At 47.4% G+C, this 19,628-nt stretch overlaps 1 protein-coding gene across 8 annotated transcripts in view; it reads right to left on the bottom strand.

Annotated features, from left to right (window-relative positions):
* LOC143002207 (myosin phosphatase Rho interacting protein) overlaps nucleotides 1-19,334 on the bottom strand; it is a 203,029-nt gene extending 183,695 nt beyond the window's left edge. For 7 of the 8 annotated variants that reach the window (XR_012963762.1, XR_012963764.1, XR_012963763.1 and 4 more), the window contains exons 1-4: nucleotides 18,449-19,333; nucleotides 16,096-16,173; nucleotides 14,463-14,528; nucleotides 104-255 (exon numbers count right to left, since the gene is read on the bottom strand). Coding sequence is in view for 5 of the 8 variants with exons in the window: in XM_076152191.1 (XP_076008306.1) it covers nucleotides 104-255; nucleotides 14,463-14,528; nucleotides 16,096-16,173; nucleotides 18,449-18,568 (416 nt within the window). In the remaining 3 variants the exon portion in view is untranslated. Of the gene's footprint in view, nucleotides 1-103; nucleotides 256-14,462; nucleotides 14,529-16,095; nucleotides 16,174-18,448 lie in introns of all 8 variants that reach the window. The other variant, XM_076152196.1, reaches the window with a different exon arrangement.
* Nucleotides 19,335-19,628: the final 294 nt, after the last annotated feature.

Below are 19,628 nucleotides of genomic sequence, written 5' to 3'. Positions count from 1 at the left end.
GACATCAAACCGGATTGATCACGTAAAGGCAGACATTTAAGATGATTTATGAAGCCACGTTTGTATTTCTTCTCTCTGTGTTCCCTCCCTGTTGGTCTCTTACCCGTTGATAATCTCTTTGCACTCGGCCCGTATGAAGTGCTCTCTCTCAGGGGTCAGGATGCACAGCGAGCTCTTCTGCCCCGTCCTGGACTCTCCATCCACCACGTCGGAGCACTGGTTCATGTTGATGGTCCCCTGGGGCAGAGTGCTGGGCTGGAGACACACAATACGGAAGATACGTTAAATAAGCAACCGACTAGATTGTACATGCCCACACGGTCTGCCATGTGGTCTTTCAAAACTGTCTTCTAACACCGCCCACCCACGTTTGCTGCCAAGCTTCACACCGCACAGTGATACAACACTCTGCACAACGCCAACTGTTCCTGTTAGCAACCACCGTGGACACTGTGATATTTTTGTTCCTTGTAGTTACGCATTCAAAAGACAACGATTACATAACCCTACCAAAAATATGAAGCATGTGACAGCAACAGCTCTTTTTGCAGATAATCAGTCTAGCAATAAAAGGAGGTAATGACTTGTTCACCACTCAGCACCACAGCAGCTGATGATGATGAAGTCTTACTAAATCAGGCTTTAGATGGACTTCACCTCAGGCTTAGTCATGCTAAATGAACCATAAATGATCCCTTTTCTCAGACTTGCAGGCCCAATTAGCTTTCCATCCCATTCTTTCCCGTGTAAACAGCACATGTGTACATCATAACCTCACTTCTCGTGCCATCTACAACACAACCTTCTACACACTCCGCTATGTTGGATAATATACATGTCATCCCACTGGAACGGGCCTCTGATGATGACTGCGTATCCCGTTTATAAACTGTTTAAATTTATTGCTTCACTTCACTCGGTGCCATTTTAATCAATCTGATGCCGAGCTCCAGCTGTGAGCCATGCGCAGTGACAGCGATGCCATCTGTCAGCCAGAAAAAAGAGAAAAAAGAACCACAGGATTGCCAGAATAATAGTGGTGTGTGGGTATGTGTGTGGGTGTGTGTGTGTGTGTGTGTGTACACTAGCTGAAGTTGTTACATGCAGGTTTATGTAAGCGCACACAAAGGCTTTGTGTATGTAGGCACAGCTCATTTACAGTGAATGCAGGCATGGCTTGCAACAGATAAGCGTCCATTCTTTCTCCATTCCTCCATGTTAAGTTACCGGGCTTGGAGCGCATTTAAAACAATACCGTTCTTTAAACGTTTTAAAGTTCTCAGTCTGGGTTCTTCTCAGTATAACATGCACACATCTCTGGCCCTTGGAATCTGACTGTTGCTGTGTCTGACCTCTAACTTGCTTGAGCAACGGGAGAAGCTCTGATAATCTCCTGTTGACTCAGGGGTTTATATTTGCTGAATGAAGTAACGCCAGCGCTACGTAACTAAGTTCACTCGGCAGGGACAGCTGTTTGAACAACCTTTGGGTCCGACTCCTACCTTCACTGCACTAAAAGTACAGGCACAATTAGAGATGCCAAAATACCACTGTGGTCCAAAAACATCAGAACCGAGAAGCCACAGAGAAGGAAGTACAGCAATCACTAAATTATTATATATTAGGAGGGCTGGAGACTAAATTAAAAGGTTCAGACCAGCTAGTGATGAAATAAATCTTTACTCAAGGACCAAATTTGTGCAGCGTAACCATAGCGCGTCAGTCACAGAGCAGTTTGAGCCAATGGCCTCTGATGTGGACGAGGCAGTCGATAGTTAACAGTCTGTGGTAATCCCACCCTGAGGGCGCTTCAGAGGCCTGTTTTCCTCTGTCAGGGTTAAATGTCACTCCAATTCTAACTCACTCACTACTGTATGTATCAAAATGGAGAGAACTGGGACAGAAAGAACCCAAAGAGCTGCAGGTCTAAGCAGCAGGCCTCATGGGTCAGAAGATCTACGCCTCCTATGGACCAAAACACAGAGTGGGCCAGTTGGTCCAATATGTTTTGGCCCAACTTCATGGTTCCCGTGACTTTTAAATGGTTCATCCAGTCAAAGGGCTCTTGACACCAAAGTTGAGAGGCCAAGACAACAGCCGAGTTTGACAGACGGACAAATAGACATTTGGACAGCTGGGCGAGGGCCTGCTTCAGATTGGACGGAGAGACGGGCGTCAGCTTGACCTGAGAGCCCTGTCACTCTCAGACGTGTGGGGTCGCAGAAGATTTGGAGACGGGCAGAGGAGCGCTAAGAGGCCGAACTTGTGGTGATGTGGTGGCAGAAGAGAGGACGAACAGAGAACTGTGACAGCGGGCCGCCCGGCCATCTGTCCATGTAAACAGCTCACCACACGTGCAGGCTCGTCCTTCAGCTGGAGGCAGAGGAGGATAAACAGCTACATATTAGAAAGTCTGAGAACAGTTGTGCAAGCAGCATGGGACCTGTGTGTTACAGTCACAGCACGGGATTCTCAAGGACAAACAGGGAATCACAGACTGATACAACTTATTCTCTTAAAGCTACAGGTACATCAGGAACTGAGACCCGGCCTGTTGGTTGTGTGGGAGTACAGTATGTGAGTGTACAGCACGGGACTCCTCTTACACGTGTGTGTGTGTGTGTGTGTGTGTGCAGCACCGGCGCTGTGTCAGCTGAGCACCACCATGGCCCTCGCCTCCCCCAGACCCAGGCCCCCCGAACCCACACCTCTCCGTCACCTAGCCTAGACGGAGTCCCCTCTCCCTGGGCCGCCACGCTCCACAATGGGCCCTTTGTGAGGCAGCAACAGTTCACATACAATGTGGGATTGTCAGTCGCCGCAGTCCAAAGAGCCGCTCCTCCCCTTAACCCTGAGCAAGGAAATGACCGAGAGACACAGAGGGACAACAGACCCCAACAAGCATCCTTTTGTGATCGGTGCATGGAGATTATGAAGCCAGCATAAACTTATTTTTGTCTCTGAAGTTCAGACAAAAGGATGAATGCTGTATTGATGGGAGTCACTGGAGTAGAGACGCAGCAGAGGAGAGTTAGCTGCTCTTATCCAGTCTATGATGTTCAAGCAGGTGGCTGTTTGGTTTCTGTGTTGTAGCATATTAGCTGTTATAATGGGCAACCACCAATCTGATCGTTTTATCTAATTTAATTTGAGTTAAGAAGGCAACAATGTATCTCATCATGATTATATGTTTCACAGTTTAAACACTAATGGAGTTCTGGACATGGATGTCATACAGAATCACATGTGAGCTTCTTAGAGTCCTGACAGGTCCAGACACCGTTAACAATCTGGAGAAAAGCTTTATCCTTTTTTCGTTTCCTCTTTTTTTTGCCAAACGATGCAATTTTGAAACCCATTTCGAAAGAATGGTCGATTCCCTTCCACACACACACACACACACACACACACACACAGGACACACAGGCCTCTACCAAAGTCCAACATTGAACATGTTTTGCCCGACCGCAGCACTTTTCAGGCTCATCTCTCCTCTCTTTACATTCCACCCATATGTCCTGTTGTTATCTCTGTCCAGATGTTTTGCAGCATTACAGCAGCGTTCATTAGAAACCCATTCTCTGCTAAGAAAAAGCTAATTAGTAAGCTTCAGCAGGCAAGCCTTTGTACCCTTGGCTCCCTTCACCCTTGGCTCTTCAGCAACGAGGCAATAGACCCTATTCTCTCTCACACACACTCACTCTCTCTCTCTCTCTCTCTCTATCTCTCCCTCTCTCATGACACACAAGGAGAAATATTTGCTTCTTTTGGCAGCTGGCTGATAAGTCTACTTTCATTTTTTGGTTGTTAAGCAAATTCTCTTCTTTTGGCATCAACACTTTAACTCAGTCAGACTCATTTCTACACACGGACCCAAGAGTGAAGTTAAACTGAGTCAGTGAATAAGGATCAGGAGAGAGGAGAGAATGAGATGGCACACGTGTGTTTCCAACCTCTATAACTCAACAACACTTTTGAATATCAGCCAACCGGTCCAGTAAGTAACCAAACAAGCTCAGCAGAGGTGTTTGATATTCCAGGCTTGCTTATCCTGCTCTCTGATTGTAATTTATAATTGACTTGTTGCAGCTATTATGCTATTAAACTAGCGCTGATGAAGAAGCTCATACTGCCAGACTTTGCATTATATTAACATAATTGAGCATAGCCTTTCCTTACAGTATGACTTGTTTTATAGGTCATTAGTATTCTGCTGTGAACACCTGCATCTTGATTAGGAACACCTGTTATTTGACAATGGGCGCCAATTTGTCTAGCGTTTGTGCGGTGACAAATCCAAACGCTACACATTCAGTCATGTGAAGTTACATTACTCTTGTGTCAGGCATGTAGCAGCAGGATCCTGGAGGACTGTTTCCACATTGTTCACCATCCAAGTCATTTGACTTTGATCATTAAAGACGTGGAAACCGAGAGGAGAGCTGATGAACTGGCACCGCTTCACACTGACTCATGGACGTGGCCTGGAATCAGGTCTCTTTCGGGGTCCAACATCCTCTGCTTGTTACTGATAACAGCAATTATGCAATGAATCTTTCCTTAGCAACTTAGCACAACAAGGGTAAACACGCAGTCTTCATACCCATGAGCAAGCCCACAACCAGCTACAGGGAAATGTCCCCAGGTGCTAGACAGATGGAGTCACCTCTACTCTCACTCTGGAGGAATACCAAACACACACTTGAAGCCCACACTAATCATGTGTCCAAGTAGATATACAAAGTAATCAGTCCAGAGACTCTAATCAGTCTAGAAATGATTCTAATCATTTCCGCCCCCAAGTACATTGTGTAGTGTAATTCCACCTTAAAACCGGAGCAACTTAAAGCAAACACAATCACATGTCGTGTCTACTCACACCGGCGTCAACAGCAAACCCAACCACCTGCCAGCGCTTTAGACAGGCCATGGTATAGTTCTATCAGACCGGGCCATATGGTGGATATCGGACATATCTGTGTGTGCCGTCCTCCGGGCGTTCTCAAATACACCTCACTGCCCTGGAATGCGTTCAAGAGGCTCAACTTAATGCTGCAGGATAGGCATCTGCTTTAGGCCCCGAGTGCACTGCAGCACCACACAGAGCAAAGCACCGCTCAGTCCTCCACATTATGGAAACTATATAAGCAAATACGTCGTTTAGAGCTGTTATCCCTGCTCGTTTGACTTCCATGAGGTGTCTAGCACGACTGTGGATGGGATTCAACACTGCCACCGCACAGAGAATGCAGAGAAGTGTGGGTGGTTTAATGCTGTGTGAGGAGGCTCGCAAAAGACAGCACTCAGCATGCGGAGGCGGAGGAAGAGGAGGGTGAGTTGGAGGATGAAGAGTATATCTGAACCGAGCGCCGTACGGTTTTATTCAAAGCTGAAAGCCGTGATTTGTCTGTCACTCAGGCGCGACTATTAACTCTGGTTAAAAGGAATTACATGTGCTCTCACCCAGTGTGTTAGTAAGCAGACTAAATAATGTGTGTGCGTGTGTGTGAGAGTGAAAAGGAGCAGCCAGTCTGAGAGAGCAGACAGCAGGCTGCAGGGACAGGTGCTGCGATCCAGTTGTGTCATGTCACAGTGGCTGGCATGCATGTGTGTCTTAGTGTGTGTGTGTGTGTGTGTTTCTGCTCAACTGGTCACGCCACAATTACTTGCTTTACTTTCCAACTCGCAAGTTCTTCCCTTCCTCTCTCCTCTCTCTCCTGAATGCCCCAAAAATACAGAAAGTTTGGAGGCACCCAGGGACAAACAAGGGGGACGAGACAAAGTAAGAAGGAGGTGGGCCGCGTTTCCATGGAGGCAGGCAGGTGTGGCTCAACTCAAACACTACGTGGCTCGGCTTCATTCTAAATCTGCGAATGCACATCACGGAGATGCCACAAGCTCAGCTGTGCCTGGAACATCAGGGCCAACACTGACTACAACCGGATGTCTGTGTAATGAACTGGGGGCTTCATTTACAGCAGCATTTAATCAGCATTGTTCCCCGTGTTCTCTCCTAAAGAATGTCACTCCCCCACTAACTTCTCCCCCACTAAAATCCTACCTTTCTCTCCCTCTCTCCCTCTCTCTCTCTCTTTCTCTCTGAGCTCAGCGTTTCGTCTCCACAGCACAATTCAGCTGTTCCCCCAGATCACAAGGCTCCGGTGGAAGCAGCAGGAGTGTCTGGGCTGCTGCAGCGTCGTCCCACACGGCGCTCTGACACAGCACATTGGAAAGCAGGTCAAGGTGAATAGAAATAGTTTTCACCGGGACTTTGCTATATCACAGAAGCCACTATGTAAAATTGGGACGATGCTACAATTCAGCAGACATTAGCTGAGGCCAGAGCGACTTCATCCTGCCCCAGAACACACCAAACAACAGAATTTGTTTTCCCATCTCTATTATTTATTCTCCGACACGACTACAGCAGTATTTTATTTCAGTCTACGACGTTTCATTGTGTTGTTTGGCCTTTGAAGTTAATATCTCAAAGGAATGCGGTTTGTAGTTTATTTTGCTTTCATACACAGAAAAAAAAAAAAAAAAAAAAAAACAGGCACAGAGAGGAGAGAACGCTAAGCTGATTAGACGCCGAGGTTGGACAAAGGCCAAAACCCAGGGCTGCTGGCAATGGGAATGTTTGGGCCAGGTCATGAGGAAGCTGGAGTGGCTTATTAAAGAGTGAAGCCGCCTACCACCCAACAACAATGACAGCCAGCCAACAAACTTAAGCTGCCGGTTGTGCGGATTTTTACAAGCGAGTGCTACCATTAAACAGGACCTAGAGACACCAGCAGGGGGGCTCGGGTTAGGGTTAGGGTTAGAGTTAGGGTTCTACTGGGCAACAGTCTCACCTCTGTAACTAAACCTCCCACCTAACAGGGGGACAAATGTATTTAGGTGAAACAAAGCTGGATTAACCGCATCCAACCGCAAAGGCTGCGCTTTAATGTCTTTTCTAATAATATCTCCGCCGCAGAGACCTGACCTCGACAGGTGGCTGGATTGGCGGGTCGGCAAGCTGAGATGAGGGGTTAAAGGTCATCCAATACACCTGCACCTGTCGCCACTGTGAAAGACGTTCGGCTGCAGCTGTGGCCGCCGGCGAGGCGGCAACCTATCCGCTACCTCGCCTGCTGCCAGGATAGAACTGGATCTGATCCAACTGAGGCTTCAGACTAATGAACTTCTGCAATCTTTTCTATGATCTAAAGAGAACACAGAACAGGAACTCTAATATATTTTACCGTGCACCTCGTTGTGTGTTTGAAACAAAGAATCCTGCAGCAGATACCTTATTGCGTTCACATACTTGCTGTGCCTCGGAGGTGTGCATGTGTGGGCCGTCGTTATATAACTTTCTAAAGTGAGAATGCCTCTAAAAACACTCCAGTGTCCCAACTATCTGACATGAATACACCTCCCCATCCACCCCACTGCGCCAGGGCTGCTAGTCCCTCCATTTTATTAGAGCTGGTCTTAGTAGCTGGCTCACCCTTCACCATGGGACTTTAAATGAAACCTTTTGTCGGTGTCCTGGGCAAGTGTTTGGAGCAAACTGAGCGAACAGTCCGTCAGGCCGTGTTTGGCTTTATAGACAAGGGAGGGTTTGGTGTGTGTGTGTGTGTGTGGGGGGGGGCAAGTTACACAATACTGCTGGCTGCTCCCTCCAACACAAATGATTTATTGGCCAGAGAGGGAAGTGGAGTGAAGGATGGAGAGATACCAAAGAGTGACTGAAAGAGAGGAAAAGATGGGAAAGTGAGTCAGACTGAGTAATGAGACGGTAAAAGTGAGGGCCATGCAGGGGAGAGGGGATCCTGGTTTAGCCAAAACCTCTTAGCGCCAACCTTCCCCTGGATAAGGAATGGCTGAAATTCATTTTAAATAAGAAGAAGAAGAAAAAGAAGAAAACGAAGGAAGGCAGAAAGAAGCAGGTTGGCAAAAAGGACGTTCTCTCTGAGGGACTCTTCACCGCGGCACAAGAGGCCTCGCACGGAGCGTTTGGCTCACCCCCAAACGGCAATCACACTCACCCAGATATTTGCAAGAGCACAACTCGGCCAGTAATTGGAATCCAACATCAATAGAAAACTGATGCCTTATGAGAAATCATTATCCCTTCGCTCTGAGCAGTATAGTAGTATTCAGCTGAAGGTGCTGAGAGACCCAGAGCCCTGTGTTAAATGATCCTGTCCACAGTCTCATGGAGCAGTGAACACCCATGCAATATGAAGAACTCTGAACTCGGGGCCTGCCTACACTATGCAAACCATAAGTACAGTCGGATAACCAGAACTTTGATTGTTAAAGGTGTCAGGGTTTGGATCTACATTTGAAGCCAAAGCACAGTGACTCTGAAGGTTGGAGGTTTTTAAAAATTGCCTGGAAAGACTTTTTGTAATGAAATACGACAGCTTGTAAATGTGTTTGCTTACGTGCGGCCTCCTCAAGAACAATGTTGTTTTGGTAAATGGATTGAAAGGCTTTTATTTTTAGACTCATTAAGCCCTTTGGCCGTGGAGTACAGACGGCATACATGGGGGATGGGAGCCTTGGCTGGGGGGAAGTGAGGGAGGGAGGGAGAAAGTGATTCCAGGCAGAAGTATAAAAACGTCTCCCTGTCCTTCACGTCCGGCGCTCCAGAACAAAAACAAAAAGTTTGGTTTCCGATCAGCTGGAATCATTCATGTTCCTGGACAGATCTCAATGATGTCAAAACATTCCAAAGTAGTACAGATAAGGGCCTTAGGGTAAATTCTAAACATAAAGATGATAAACGTGACTAAAGGCACTCAGGCCGAGCCAAGCATGCAGCAGGAACCAGTTTGAAGTGGTGGACTTTAATGTTTAGATAGCGGGAGTTATTCTCGGGCTGGGCTGAGCCGGGTTACTTCTCACCGACGTGATGAAAGTATTCAAACAGTGAACAAGTGGAGGAGATAAGATCCTTATCTGGGCTATATCCGGGATGATGTGTTGACTGGAGACGGTGGCGAAAACTAAAGAGCACAGGATGAAGAGATACGGCGAAGGAGCCACGGAGGGATCACTTACAAAATAAAAGCACAACCCCAAACCCATTTTCCATGGGAAAATTCCATTGTACTAATCTTCAAAGTAATACTCTGGCCAAAATCTGTCTGCTGAAACAGCAAGCTTCAGACAAACATCAGTCAGGCGAGATAGGAGCAGAATGGTGCGTCTCCTCAGAGAAAGCAAAAAGAGAAAAGAGGAATCGGGTGATTTATAAGGCTGCGGCGTCTTTCGGCCGACGCTGTGTGTGCTGATGGACAGCACCTCGGTCTGAGCAAGGACACTCTCTCTCTTTACAGATTACTACGGTTCACCTAGCCTGACATAAACGTGTCCCATGGTATGGAATGGAGCGTGACAGAGGTGCAGTCAAACTGTTCGGCTGGTTAGAGAAACAGGTTGACGAGATCTCCCAAGTTTACACCTGGGGGAATTAAAATATTTAAAAAGCTATATTTTTGAAAAGCCCTCTCCTGGGCGAGGGGTTTGGTACACGTAGCCTGAGTGCTAGTTACAGTGTTGCAGCGGACCCCGATGATTGCAAGCTGGATGAATGAATGAATGAATGGCTATTCCCATGCTTTTGTGGCTTTGTGAGACGGGAACAGTGACCCCACTGTAATCCACGGCTGTTTACATTCCAGCAGATCAGTTCCTACTGGAAGCCGGGAGGAAGGGCAGGGGTTAAAGAAGACTCTCACGCACCGTATCTCCACTAAACAAATGCCAGCCTCAACCAGGAACCTTAATTCATAAACAATCTTTAATGAACCACTTAGAAAGGCTTCACTTTCTTGTTTACCATCTTTCCCCTCCATCTTCCGCTACAATCCTGAATCCACCTTTGCATCCATCTTCCCATTAACCCCACCTCTTGAGTCATTTAGGTGTTTTCCTCTCTAATCCCGAGGGTAACGTCAACCTTCACTTACTACCCTCACTCTCCCTCACGCACTCCTGTAAGAGTCCCTAATTTGCCGGGGTGTGGTGGTCGGCTTCCAGTTCGTCTCCGGCACAAAATGACTGGAGGCAACAACACAGCACAGAACAGAAGCCCCGCCCATTCCCTAGAAAGCGAGCTTCGCTCCAAAACCGAGACAAAAACCTGTTAAAAATAGCATTGGATTCCATAGAGTTTGGGGATGGGATGGGGTTCTGCGTGTTTCAGCATGTCACAAGGTCTCACACACCATCCTGAGGTCAGACAAAGGCCGGGGACGCAGAGACCTGGGCCTCCAGATAAAAGAACAGATAAATGTGGCAGAAACCTTACTTTGTCAAAAGCGTTTTGGCTCTTGGATGGAGCGACGTGGCAGGCGTCCACTATTTAGAAGCCAGTAAACACAGGAAATGAATTGATTTGCAATGAATGACCTCAACAGTTGAAACACCATCGGAACGTCAAGTTCTTATTGTAATAACAACTGATGCTGCGATGACGCAGAACACACACACACACACACACACACACACACACACACACGGTGGATGAGCCTTTTGTCGTGCTGCAGCTCAATAGGCGGCCTTGACGTGCAGGTACGTTACACAATCTGGACAAAACCCGACACAAACAGAACAACATTATAAGTGTGAGGCTTTTTCAAAACGCCCACAAAAGCCTTTAAATACAACTGGGAGAAAGAGAACGTAGTTCTTCCACCCACGGTATAGGAGCTCAATGCTACAGCCTCCCTGGTCTGGCACACAGGATGAGTGTGTGGACGTCTGATTCACCGTGATCTCACAGAGCAGAACAGACACACGGAGAAAGAAAACAACTTCTACACAGATCATATGATGAGGGCTCAGATCAAAGTAGTTGTTGAACTAAATCCCATAGTTTGTGTGTGTGTGTGTGTGTGTGTAAGGGGGGGTGTGTGTGGGGTAAAGCAGGGTCATGGCAGCTAGGTGTTGCTTGGGCTGTTTAGGACCACACAGAGTGAAGCACTTATTAGAGAGTGGGTGTTGATGGTCTGAACCCACGCTGATGTCATCAAAGTTGCGTTGTGGCGCTTGGAGGGTTCTTTACACCCACATTCTGCCCTCACTACGAGGTGATAATGGATTGTGCAAGGGTGTGTGTGTTTCTCACATCACTTACACAAAATGGACAGTTGTGTAAACACGGAGCGGCCAGTTTATTATCCGTACAATCTGACGCAACACAACACAACACAACACAACACGACTGCCGCGCGTGATTAAACCCTGACTTGTGAAGTGTGTGTGTGATCATTCTGAGGGTGTAGTCACTGGCAGGGGGTGAACTGAGCTCAAGTATTTTGAATGGCACTGCTAATGATTTATTCATTACCATGTAGTGAACATACTTTACATGAGGGGGAGAGAAGAGAGGAAACTTGTCACCGCAATGAAACTCAACACAACTACAGCCTGAAGCACAAGACAGAGATGAAGCAACACGTTCATGACAAAAAGAAGCCCATAACAAGTGGTGATTGTATGGGAGTAGGGACTAGAATAAAGAGCTAACTCTACTTCCTTGTGTACATTTTGTTATGTAACCTGTGAATGAGAGATCAGAGAGAGGGTTAAATTAAAGTTTGGTCTTAAGATAACAGAACTCCTCTGTCTAATACCCTGAGGTTCCTTAAACCTTGCAACACCTGTTCCTGACACTGCCTCCACAGTCAAGCACCCTCTGTCCCAGGTGCATTCACTCATTCAGAACACACACACACACACGCACATGCACGCACACAGTGAGAGAGTTGGAAACATGTGCAGCTCAGCACAAACAGGGGCTGGAACTCTCTGTCCTACTCTGCCTCGCTCTCATTTGTTTCAGCGCTGTTTGATGTTTTTTCTACAGCTACTGCAGAATGGCTCGCTCACCGTATGACAAAGCCTAGAGACGAGCTCAGCCCACACACTCGTGGTTCGCTTCCAGACTCTTCTCTCTCTCTCTCCTGCATGCTTAGAGTCGGGAGTGACAGTGTGAGCTCTCTACTAAACACAGAATATCTCTCTGTCCGTCGTTACGCAAGCCACGGTCAATAGTTGTTGGACAAAGGGACAAAAACATGTTGCCTTGGCAACGGTTGCCTGAAATAACCGTGTTAGGATTCTACACTGTTCTTGTTATTAAAATGGTTGTAGCGTTTTAAAACTACACATCTGATCCAGACACACGGTGACAAACAGACTCATGCAGAGCGAGCTCCTTCATGAAACGTTCAGAAAAACTGGATCCACAACTGGAATCAGATCAGAGCCAAAGGCTAATCGCTTGATCCAACCTAATAAGCTTTGAATATAGACTGACTATTAAACAAACATGATTAAAAACACAATCTCCTCGGTTAGAGTAAATACATCTTCTCTACATTTGGTGAGCATTTACAGTAAAGCGCAGGATGGTTGAATGCACGGCGCTGCTGTAGCTAGGATACAGCGTCTGGGCTTCTTTGGAGGCCGATGCCAGAAGCAATCCACTAAAGCTCTTAACTGCATAAGACAGTTTAAGTCTTCCCAAGTGGTTCATCCTAGTTTGTTTACTACCATTAGCTTCATATGCAGCCCAGCCCAGGCCCCCCCTCCCCTGTGTCCAACTCCATTCTTCTCTTTATCTCCCTCTCATTGTAGCTTCATGTTCTTCTTCAGAGCCAACACGGTCCTTAGCATCACATGGTGGCGGTGCTGTGTCATGCTGGGTGTTCACCCTAGGTGGGCAATCCCAAAACGCGATGGCTCAGAGAGCTGTGATCTCTCCCAGGCCCTTGCTAACCCATTCCTTTCCCCCGGAGCGGTGCCACATCCTGCAGGTTGGGACCGCAGCTCATCTGGGTCTGGTTAGAGCCAAGACACCAGAGCCATAAAACCCGGCTGGGAGGAAAGCAGAGGGGAACCTCCTCATCTAAAAACCCCGACCAGACCTCTCAGACGGAGGCTCTGATGTGGTCTGAAGCGGCATCTTACTCTTTTATGTTGGAAGAACGCCGACAGCCTTCAGATTTGATGCGATGTCATTTACAATACGGGATTAGACTGGAGCCCCGGGTCAAGCTCTTCACTCGAGCTTCAACAGACATCTTCAATTCTATGCAACATGTGTCAAAATTAACCCATAAAACCACTGTAGTCCTGACTAACGGGAGCAAAGCCGGCCTGATGGGAGCTGAAGGTTCCTCCTCATCCTCTCGTCCTGCATCTGCGTGTTTGTGCTGCTGTTTATTCAACGCTACACAATTACTCAAATCTGCTCGCTGTGACACTCCAGCTTCTATATTTAGTGTCACTTGAAATTTCCGGCTCCAGACCTTCACTGCCCCCCCCCCCTCCCCGCTGGCTTTGATCCTCCTTTCAGATGAGAAGATGAAGAGTGACACTGAGGGTGTTGAATGGAAGGAAGACATTCTGCCCGTTTCCTTTGTCTCTGGCTGTATAAACATCACGCGCTTGTTATTGTGTCATCGTTCCACTAATGCCTCTCACGCATGCAGTAAATCAGTCTCGTCTTTGAGGAACACTCGTGCATGCTGCATACACACGTGGGATAGACACCACAACAACAACGACAACAACAACAACAACGACGACAACGACTCCTGTCTGCCCTGGGATGATCTAAGCAAACTGCAGCCTGGTCAAGAGGGAAAATGCAACATAAATGCACACAAAACACAAACACACATGCATGCACAGGGATATACACACACACACACACACACACCAGCTCCCACTGCTTCTTTTACATAGAGCCTCTCAGCAGCCACTCCCCCCTGCTAGAGAACGCTGGTTACAGAATGAAAGGGTTGAAAGCAGTGAGTCTGTTTAGAAGCTGCAGAACATTTCATGACTTTGGACGATGAATGATGTTTACAAAGTGATCTATTGAGATTGTTGACAGGTTCTACTCAGGCACCGACACCCGTGAGGGGTTCTTCCGGTCTTTCTCTCAGGATGGAATGTTGCCATGAGGGCTCTTCTGTCATAAATACATTCCCAACTTACACAAACACTCGCAGGCCGACACGTGAGTGACGCCGTCGCCACAGCGCTGCGTCACTTCAGTTCTTTAGACGCTGCCGTGCTAGTTAGCTGTTCAGCACCTTCATAAAGTGCCCGGCTGAACTAGTGTTGATGGTGAGGAGACTGACGGGTAAAGTGGCACTGAGCCCATCTCAGGCTCCAGGTTTGTCTGCCAAAATGTTTGAAAAAAGACTGCACTGAACTCTGGAAAAGAATTCTCAAGAAGGAACAGCCTGTTTGTTTTCTTGTTCCATCCTAGGACAATTTACTTTTCATGAAGAGAAATGAAGATCTGACCTTCCCTACAGTCTAAAGTGTCCCTCAAAGCTCTTGTGATCATTATATACAGTAAAATAATAACTTGAATGGTGTAGGAAGTATTACACAGAGCAAAACACATGTCAGCAGCCCACTGGGAGACGTTTGTCACTCACCATCTCGTCCAGAGCGTAGCGCAGTAAGCCGTGCTCGTACAGGATGAAGAACCTCCTTTGCCATTTCTGCGTGAAGAAAAGAATAGTTGGAGTTACTCAAAGGGTCTCATGAAGGACATCAGTGTCAGACTCTGCAGTAAATCACATGGTAAAGACTTTTATTAAGGATGCGGTGATGAGAAACTGTGCTTCAAACTCTTCAGCCTGGATGTGGCAGCGACACACTGACCTGGCTGACATTGACCGACTCTGCACACACCCCATAGAGAAGACTGGACTCTTACACACACACAGATTCCAGTAGCAACCCGTCCTCCGGCGCACACACACACACACACTCAGCACGGACCACATAACGAGGCCTTCAGGCGAGTTGGTCTACATTTTCTAACCCGATGCTTCAGTTAGACGACCAATCATCCATTTGGAGTTTGTTTTCCTTCAGAACAGAATTACTCCTCTCCTCTATTTTCCAGTTAAATGAGGATACAATAAACAAACAAAGCGCTGGAACTCTCTCACCGCAGTACGCAAGGCTTCACATCTGACAACATCAATAAGCCTAATGATGATCAAACAGAAACTTTATCTTTATGTCAATGTCTCAACAAACAAACTACAGTTGAACAACAGATCCCAGTACTTTGATGGAGGCGGCAGCTCCACAGCACACACACACAGTTCTTGGTGCCGATTCCTCCTCCTCTTGCCTCTGATCGATCAGTCCTGCCCCTCTCCTTCCACGGACCACTTTGTCTCCGTGTTAAATTTCCTGGCTGTGTTCTCAACGGGGACTGATCCATAAAATATTAAGAAGTGCTTTGTGATGTAAAAAGGAAAGAGACGGTCTCTACAGGTCGGCTGATGGACGTCACAGGCCACAGGGTTAAACAGGCATCATCTCAGTATTCAGTCACAGATGCCGTAAGGAGCCGATATGAAGTGGGGGGGCGTGGCTAAGCTGGCTCCAGCCACAGACAGACGATGATTAGATGGCGGTGGTCATGAAACGTGACTCGTATCAGCTTTTCCTCTCAGCCATTTCTTTTTAAACTGTTACTCATTGGGAACCTGACTAACCTGCTCAGATCAGCCAGGAGTACAGGGCACCAATTATCTACCCGCAGTGAGAAAGTGTATGACAGAAGGCAGAACATACATGTGATGATGTCAAAGCGGGTGCAGGCTGTTGACAGCAATCAAACCAAACGCCGCAAAAAGGTGTTTTTCCCCGAGCCCATATGGAAGCCATCAGTACGGCTGTGAGAACTGGAACCTCTCCTTCTCCTTCTCCTCCCCCACATTCCCCCCTATCCCTCTCTGTGATGTACCAGCGTATTATTATCAGGGAGCTCGCCGAGGAGAGCGCAACAGAGTGAGGCTCGCGTTACACGACGCAAAAGGGAGCCAGTTTCACCAAACGCAGTCAATATTACGCTCATTAGTGTGAGATAATGATACGGCGCATCTCCTGACAGAGGCTCGATCCTCCCACCGGGAGAGGATCACGCCACGACACAGCTGCAGGAAACCACAGGCCTCCTTAAGACCAGCACCACCCATCGTGTTCATAAAGCTCCGCATTCAAGTAAAACAACACGATTCAAGAGCCAAATAATGTCCGCCCACTTACCCGAGATCTGTGTAAGGGATTGTCAAAGTTGGTTCCCTCTGGTGCGAGCAGCAGCCATCCTCCATACACAGGTTTGGCCTGGTGAGAAAGAGAAGAGGGTGTTAAAAGAAAAACACAAACATGATTATCCTCCTGCTTATTAGCGGTGGGAATGACAGCAGGGTCGCCTCCACATTAGGCACAACGGGCTGCGACCTCAAATGGGACTCTTACAGAATGTATTTCAGTTTTTTAGTGTGCATTACTGGAATTTCCTCTCTGCCTGTAGTCGGCTGCAGGCTACACTGAGCAGCTGGCTGAGCTCCAGATCACCATGCTGTCGTGGAAAAGAAGGAAAAGGCAAACACGCGATTTTCTTTCCGATTCCCTGAGCGGGATGTGCCGGTGCCGTCGGTGTAAAGGGGGGCAAGAGGCACAAGACAGTAAAGAAAACAGGAGGATGAGCGACGGCAGAGAGAAGCGCTGCACAGCTCATGAGCTTCCTTTTCTTTGGGCTGGAGATTTGCAATTCAAACTTGTACCGAGACTTGCAACTTGATCTGGCAGTAATTTTTTAAATAGTTGTGGTGCCATACTCCGATTGCAGCAACACTAGAAGTCAGCAATTGTTTGCGATGCCAAAAGGTTTGTTTGTGCACGACCACAGCAGGCTTGTGTACAAGAAGAACACTGCTTTTGTGAAATGTGTGCACATGGAAGTATCTTATAATCTATGCAATACAACAGAAGCCTGCAAATAAAGTCCAGAAGCTTTTATATTTACAGAACTTCCTCCCATAGAGAGGCAAACACAATCCAGCATAGAGCCTGCAGGAGTGACAGTATGTACTCCAGGTGATTTAATTAACAAACGTGCCACAACAGGAAATTTAGAATTCTAAGTCAAGCTTCCAGTCGTCCCCTCTGCCAGTGAAGCGTCCCTGGTTGTCGTGGCAAACAGGACAACAGGTTTAGACGTCTCTGAGCTCCTGCAGTTGATCATTAATACAGAGGGGGCTTGGGCACATGGGGGGCAGAATGTGACCGATGGCCACAAACTAACTAACTTGTTATAAGACCACAGCGGCGAACTCCAAGCCTGCAGAAGAAGCAGCTTTAGACTCAAGGAGAGACACTGATACCAAGCACAATTTAGTCTCATCTCTCCTCACATGACCCGACAGTAAGCCTGGTGAAGAATCCCCCGGAGAGGGAAGAGACAAGATGAATCTAGGTCGGGCTTTACCCTTCAGTGGTTCAATACTTCCTCATTTGTGTGTGTTTGTGCAAGTTCCTGTTGCGACCCCCACATCGTAAACACTCCTACTGTAAGACTGCATCTCGTCATGCTGAGTCAGCGGGAAGGACCGCAAATACTAAAGGGATGACAAAAGCTGAAAATATGCCTGGAATGACATTTCCAGCCCCATCATGTGTGTCTGTAGTGGGTCTGTGCCATGATGAACACTGTGACCGGTCTGGCTCCTGTCTCCAGTCTCTGGTGAATGATAACCTTTCACTGGATGCGGTTGTCAGGGGAGAAGTTTAATGCCCCTGTGGTGCAGAAATTCCACCTAGAAGCAAAATAAACCACAAGACTATTTGCATCCCGACTGAGAAAACCTTTGATATTGATGGAGACTGTAGCAAAGGAAATATGCACCATGTCAGCAGAGTGTCATCCAGCTGTGTTGAAGGAATAACAGCCAGAGAGGAATGAATCTAAATCATCACTACATGAATCCTTCCATTTATTGTGCGTGTCTGTGTCAGTCAGACACGGTTTAATAGAATTCAGTCTTTCTTGGACTATAACGGGATGCTCACTGGGCACAAAGGGGCGAACGAGTTCAATGTAACCTAAAGTCAACATTCACAACTTGCCAATATCCACAAAGTGGCAGTGGCACACCTCTGTTTACAGTAACTTCAAACAGACAGACAGACAGAGAGACAGACAGGGTGTGATGATCTAACAGTCTCTGTAGCGGCCTGTCTGTTTGGTCATTTAGACATCTGACTTCAAATTGGAACAGAGCCAAGTGTTTATGGCAACTACTGAATAATGTAACCAACACAACATATCTGATGGTGGGCTACTGTGCTGGAAGCCAGGCAGGCAGGCAGACAGGTAGTTGTCTACATCTGCATGCATTAAGGTCAATACGAGCCCACGGGCCGGAAAGTAATTAGGTGCAATTAAGCGAACCTTTGAACTTGGTGTAGACTGAACACATGGCGCAGCGTTTCTACGGAGCACATCCAAGGGAAATACCACAACTGACTATTATGTAAAGTGTGACAGAATAGCAACAACAGTGGCAACAATAACAAAAGCTTAACCTTAAAACCTCCCCAATGTGCGCTCACTCACCTGATTTAAGTCTTCGTCGTTGAGCAAATGCGATTCTCGGGGCTTGAAGCAGTTCTGACATTTACTTTTGTTGAAAATATTGGCTTGAAACTTCCTACAGGGGTTTTCTTTGAAGGACATGGTTGGGGGTAAAAAGTTGATTCTTGGCGAAAACGACGAACAAAACAAAAAACTATTCAATTCCTCCAAGCGAGCGGTTTTGGAGTCAGTTTGTTAGCGGCGAAGTGTGACAAGTTTCTGGCACAAACCATCCGAAAGAAAAGAAGAGAAAAGTCCAGCGGTTTGTCCACCTGTCTGTCTGCCTGCCTGTCTGTCTGTCTGCCTGTCCGGCTACCTGCGGCTGAACAGCTGAACGTCAAGTCAGATCTCCGCCAGTCATCTTTGCGCGAGGGGCTGCCTCCCTCCCGCAGCTAACGACGACCTGCGAACTTTTGCTTTCGTCTTTACGAGCTAACAAGTGGACAAATAAGTCGCCGAAAACAGCGCAGAAATGTTCGCACCGTGTTTTTTTTTCGCTTTTTACGTTCTCCGACCGAGTGCGGATGTTTCACAGGTGACATTCCGGCCTCGAGTTCGCGGCGAAGGTCCCGTCAGCCTCCATCGGGCGGAGCGGCACTACAGAGGGAGGGAGTCCGCTTGAGTCCCCCTCGCGCTTTCTAGCTACAAACTGCTGCAGAATTCATTGCAGTTAAAATTCCCGCACGCCTCTCACGTTAACGCGACTTTCAGCGCCGAGCAACATTATCCAACTTCAGCGGCGCCATCGGCTCGGTTGTCACGCCGTTATGTCCACAGCATCAGGTCCCGTTCGTCGTTGCACCCGTGCGGCCGCCGCTACTACGCACTCTGCGGTGGATGTTTTTCCCGAAGATCCTCGGGACCGGACAGCCCGAAGAGGCTGGAGTGTGAGTGGCAGCAACGCGGACCAATCACATTTGTGGACACGCCCACACGCCTGTCCTTACGTGTCCAATAGAAAATCAAAAACATCTCCAGCACTGTGGTGGGCTTTAAAGCGACCATGACAACAAATCAACTTCCGTGTCAAATAATCTACATATTTTTCATTACAAATAGAAAAGAAAACCTCCGGACTTCACTTTGTCTCTTTAAATGATTACTTATATGTTTGGTTTGTAAATCTCAAGACAGCAGGGCATAATAAGGAATAATGATGATA

The sequence above is a fragment of the Genypterus blacodes genome, unplaced genomic scaffold (assembly GCF_046128005.1).
Source record: "Genypterus blacodes isolate CSIRO-AG114 ecotype Tasmania unplaced genomic scaffold, CSIRO-AGI_Gbla_v1 ptg000055l_1, whole genome shotgun sequence".
NCBI classification, from domain to species: domain Eukaryota; kingdom Metazoa; phylum Chordata; class Actinopteri; order Ophidiiformes; family Ophidiidae; genus Genypterus; species Genypterus blacodes.
This window is presented reverse-complemented; position numbering and strand designations above follow the sequence as displayed.